Genomic DNA, 4,564 nt, shown 5'->3' with positions numbered 1-4,564 from the left:
TTTTAACTCTACGTTAATAATCCTTCCGTTTTCTGTAATTCTCTTTCACTTTGGAAATGTTAAATAATCTTGAAACTTTACTTTACTTTGCTTGACAAGAACACAATAGCAACAGAGAATGAAATAATTGATTTATTGTAATATGAAATATAACTTGTGTAATCTTTTCATACAAAATTAAACGCAATTTTTGAAATGTAATATCGCATAAAAATACATTTACAGGAAACGAGAAGATAAAACCATACATTTTCCTTACAAATTTCTTTCTTTCTCATTTTACAATAGTAAAAATGATAAGTAATACAAATATGCATGATTAATGACAATAATATTATTACTAACTATTTGTACAATTGATTAATATTTAAAATATGAAAACGCTAACCCAAGTTTGTATGATATTTTTTGTCTTTCCTGTAAGTATGTAGTGTCTGGAATATGTACGTAAATTACGCATACCAAATTTTCTTTGTGATAAAATATTAAAGCTGAAAAATTTCTTGATACATCGATAGTTTGTTCTTTTACACATCGTCATTTTCTTACATTTAATTTTTTATGAATAATCGTGTTACAAACAATAAAGCAACCTTACAGATGAAAAATAATCTGGAATTTTTTGTTTCACACTAATAGAAAGTCATAGTTATTCACTCATAGAAATTGTATAACAACATACATCCAGACACAACATACATTTGAAACCTATAACTTCGATAATATTAACTTTTTTTGGCTAAAACTATAGATTAATCTATTTGATATTTTCTTTGAAAAAAAAAAAAATCATGAAAATAACTTATTTCTACCCTTGTTCTGATCGAATACATCCTTAAATCCTTTTTTTATCCTCTAAATTGTGTACATTAAATGTGTGTATTCATGTGTTTGCATAGATAGGATAGTTAATAATTTTTTAAAATACATACAAGAATTATATTATATTTTCGGAAGTTCAAGCGAACACAAATAACGGTATACGAACGTTAATCAACAATGTTGCATTTTGCTTCAGCTTTCTAACTGTAAGATTGTTTGTAATAATAAGTCGAATAATATATTAATCAAGAAGAATTTTACAATGATATTAATCTAGTTTTTATTCGCTTATTTAGTAGAAAGGCAGTAAACTAAAGCAACGGATATAAGTTTAAGACAAAAAACTGTAATTTAAATTATACGTACACAAATATTCCTTCATTCGTTTCTTCATTTCAGAATATTAAAGATGTATCATACATACATACAGTCATACTTACATATGTAACTTTCTCAGTTCTAAAGTTTTAAACGTCAAATGCATACAATGCTGCAGTTCCTTAAATAGAAATATTTTTTTCTCGGAGTCTATAAATAGCGTATATCATATTACTTATTGTTAGTTTAAGATGATTCTTCGTACAGGTCACTTCTACCGAATTTCTTAATCAGTTTTACGTGCAAAACTTAAAATCTGTATTTAATCCATATCTAGTGTTTTATTCATTACTTTAAGTTCATTTACACCGCAAAGAAATATACAGGTAAGGTAGGTAAGACTAAAAATTTTCTATCGAAAGAAAGAGAACGAGTTACGAAGACAGAAGAAAATGTTCACTGAAATAGCAAATATTATTAATAAGTTAGAAATAGTTTGTAAACAAGTGTGGTATAAATTTGTAAAAATTGAATTGTTGTATGATCGTCCAAAAAACAGTAAATCACAAAAAACAACACCGAAAGTAGATCGTCACATGCATCGCCTGAGTGAGAAAGATCGTATCCGTCCTGCAACTGATATGATAGCTAAAATAAATATTAATAATGAAGTAACAATTAGTCCTACAACTGTTGTGCGTCCTACAACTGATATTGTAGCTAAAATAAATATTAATAAAGAAGTACAACTTAGTCGTAAAACTGTTAGAAAGGGACTCGAGGATTTTCAGTTGAAAAGATGAATTCGAACAATGCGACTCGCATTTGCTCAAGTACATATGTACACAAGCATTAGACTAGTGAGATTTAACGGAAGATATTATTTTCTAATGAATCAAAATTTAATCGTCTTTCTTCTAGTACAGTGCGATATTTTAGACATCGAATTGGCGAAGACTTAAGACTACAGTGCACTGTAATGACTCTGAAACCTGGTGGTGGAAATACTGGTGGTGTGTAACGGATGGGGGCGCTTCTCTTCAGACGACTCTGGACCAATGTATCGTGGAATTATAGACTGGTTTATATATACAAATATTCAGCCACAAAAAACTAAAGAAACATAAATTAAACCTATATTAAAAGTACACTAAAATATAATAAATTGAATTTAACATGTTTACTTTGACTCCTGATTGATTTTACAACCTCGCTATATCGTAGTCCTTACAATACATGCCATGCATCGACGACTGGTGGCCTATCGAACACGTTCAAAAATTGCAGAAGTATTTTACATATCACATAAGACTATAATGTAATTTTAAGGGAATTTGTACAATAAAAATAGGAGAACTCTAAACAAGAGTTTTGAGATGACTCCTTAAATAAATCCAAAGTATTTAAATTAAAGAGACGGTGTATACAGATTTTTGTGTCGTCTATTTATCTGATCACACGCAATGTTAGCATTTACTACTAATAGGAAGATAATAACGATTATACGTGGAATTCTATATTCAATGAGTGTTTTTCCAAAACACCATCCTAAACAATAAGAGTTCATATCTCGAAAAGAATAAATTTTCAGATCTTTGTTTATAGAATCTTCCTTTATTTTTACAATAAGTAGAATGTGCTCCTAAAGATTGTCTTCTCATTCTTGTAACCTTGTATAATAATATTTTATAATATAACCGTGTCATGCAACCAGATTATCACTTAAACATGGATTACAATACTGAATTTTCATTATTATAATACATATACATGCAGTTTTAAACGCAACATAATAAAGATACAAAATTACCTAATTTACCAATATACTTAGTATATGTATAATAAACACATTAAAAAATTTGTTTCAATAACATTTTTATACAAAATTTCTTTCTTTCAATAAAGTAAAAAAATAGCTATTCCTTAATGACAGAGATTTTTATTCACTAAAAGCAAAAATATGTTATTTTATGTATATAAAAATTGTTCAAAATTTACAAATGTGTTAATGTATACAATTCAAATAATAAATGGTTTTGTATTTAATGCTGAGTTAGTTTGGTAGAGGGTCTAACAAACACAATGCTATAGTTTTTCATTCTTATATTTTTACAACTGTCACCACCAAACTTCAACCTGCGGTATATTTTTCCACTGCCCTTTATAGATTATAACAAAACAATATTTATAAGTATACAGTAAAGTTTTAATATTTAATAAGTATTGAGTAATGAAATAAATGATTTATACTATCATTTACATAATTCTACAAACACAAATTCACCAAACGAACATAGGGTTAAAAGTACAAAATAATTAAAATTTGCTTTTCAATGCTTTTTGCTTTTCCTTATCCACAAGTTTATTTAAGATTACATGAGCTTCCTGATAATAAGGACTTGTTTCATTTGCAACTCTTTTCATCCATGAAGCTACACGAGGTCTACCTTCATGTGGATTATATCCAGTTATTCCTGTAATTAAAACGTACACATTCTTACATTTTATACATTTACTCTTTAACTTTCATAACAACATATTTGTATAATCTTTGTTTCCTATGTTTTCATCATCTATTATTTTGTATGTGAGATCTCTACTTGCAACATAATATTTTCTACTTTATTAGGAATAAATATATCATCAAAAAACCAAAGTATGACAGTTCTGTTAGACAGACTTTATTTATTAGCTGCTTTTAGTAATATTCATTTGTTTATTAAATATTATTTATTTTATTTTATTTTGTTTTTGTATACAAATATAATTACTTACGAACTTGTTCTACCTCACATGCACCAAATATATCAGCAATACTAATTTTAGAACCAACTAAAAAATTTGTATCTTTTAACCAAACATTTTCTAGAACATCTAGAGTTTCATTCAAGTTTTTTTCATATTTCATTATTTTTTCCTGATTTGTTGGTTGTCCAGTTATAATTGGCATTAAATACTACAATAAAAATTCATATTTGATAACAATTTAAGAAAGTTAATATAGAATTTATGTACTTGTACTAATTAGTGTAATCTAATTATTAACATATATTTAAAATAACAAACTTTATAATATCATTTTACACATTATGTAGTAAAGAATTTTGTTGTAGAGTAAATAATATACAAATGAAGAAATTTTTTACCTTCAAACGAAAATATAAGGCACAAAAGAGTCTAGTATTAAGGTGTTGCCATTCAAGATATTCATCAATTTTAACTTGAGACTTTGATTCTTTAGGGTACCAATGATCAGGCACCTTAAATTCTCTACATATATATCTCACAATTGCAACACTATAAAAAATTCAATGCATTTGAATTTGAAAAGTATGTCATAAAAATTAAAACTTATATATTTTCTTACTTATAGTCTAAACAATTAATTCAATTTTTTATGTTGTGATAATAAAAATTTCGTATC

The 4,564-nt window shown here is 26.7% G+C and overlaps 1 protein-coding gene across 1 annotated transcript in view; it reads right to left on the bottom strand.

Annotated features, from left to right (window-relative positions):
- Positions 1-3,456: 3,456 nt before the first annotated feature.
- The window catches only part of LOC108578141 (glutathione S-transferase theta-1-like), a 1,448-nt gene continuing 340 nt past the window's right edge, over positions 3,457-4,564 (bottom strand). The window contains exons 2-5 of the mRNA XM_017941407.1: positions 4,508-4,514; positions 4,287-4,437; positions 3,916-4,096; positions 3,457-3,614 (exon numbers count right to left, since the gene is read on the bottom strand). Coding sequence (XP_017796896.1) covers positions 3,457-3,614; positions 3,916-4,096; positions 4,287-4,437; positions 4,508-4,514 — 497 coding nt within the window. The remainder of the gene's footprint in view (positions 3,615-3,915; positions 4,097-4,286; positions 4,438-4,507; positions 4,515-4,564) is intronic.

Source organism: Habropoda laboriosa, unplaced genomic scaffold (assembly GCF_001263275.1).
Source record: "Habropoda laboriosa isolate 0110345459 unplaced genomic scaffold, ASM126327v1 scaffold1329, whole genome shotgun sequence".
Classification (NCBI taxonomy): Eukaryota; Metazoa; Arthropoda; class Insecta; order Hymenoptera; family Apidae; genus Habropoda; species Habropoda laboriosa.
This window is presented reverse-complemented; position numbering and strand designations above follow the sequence as displayed.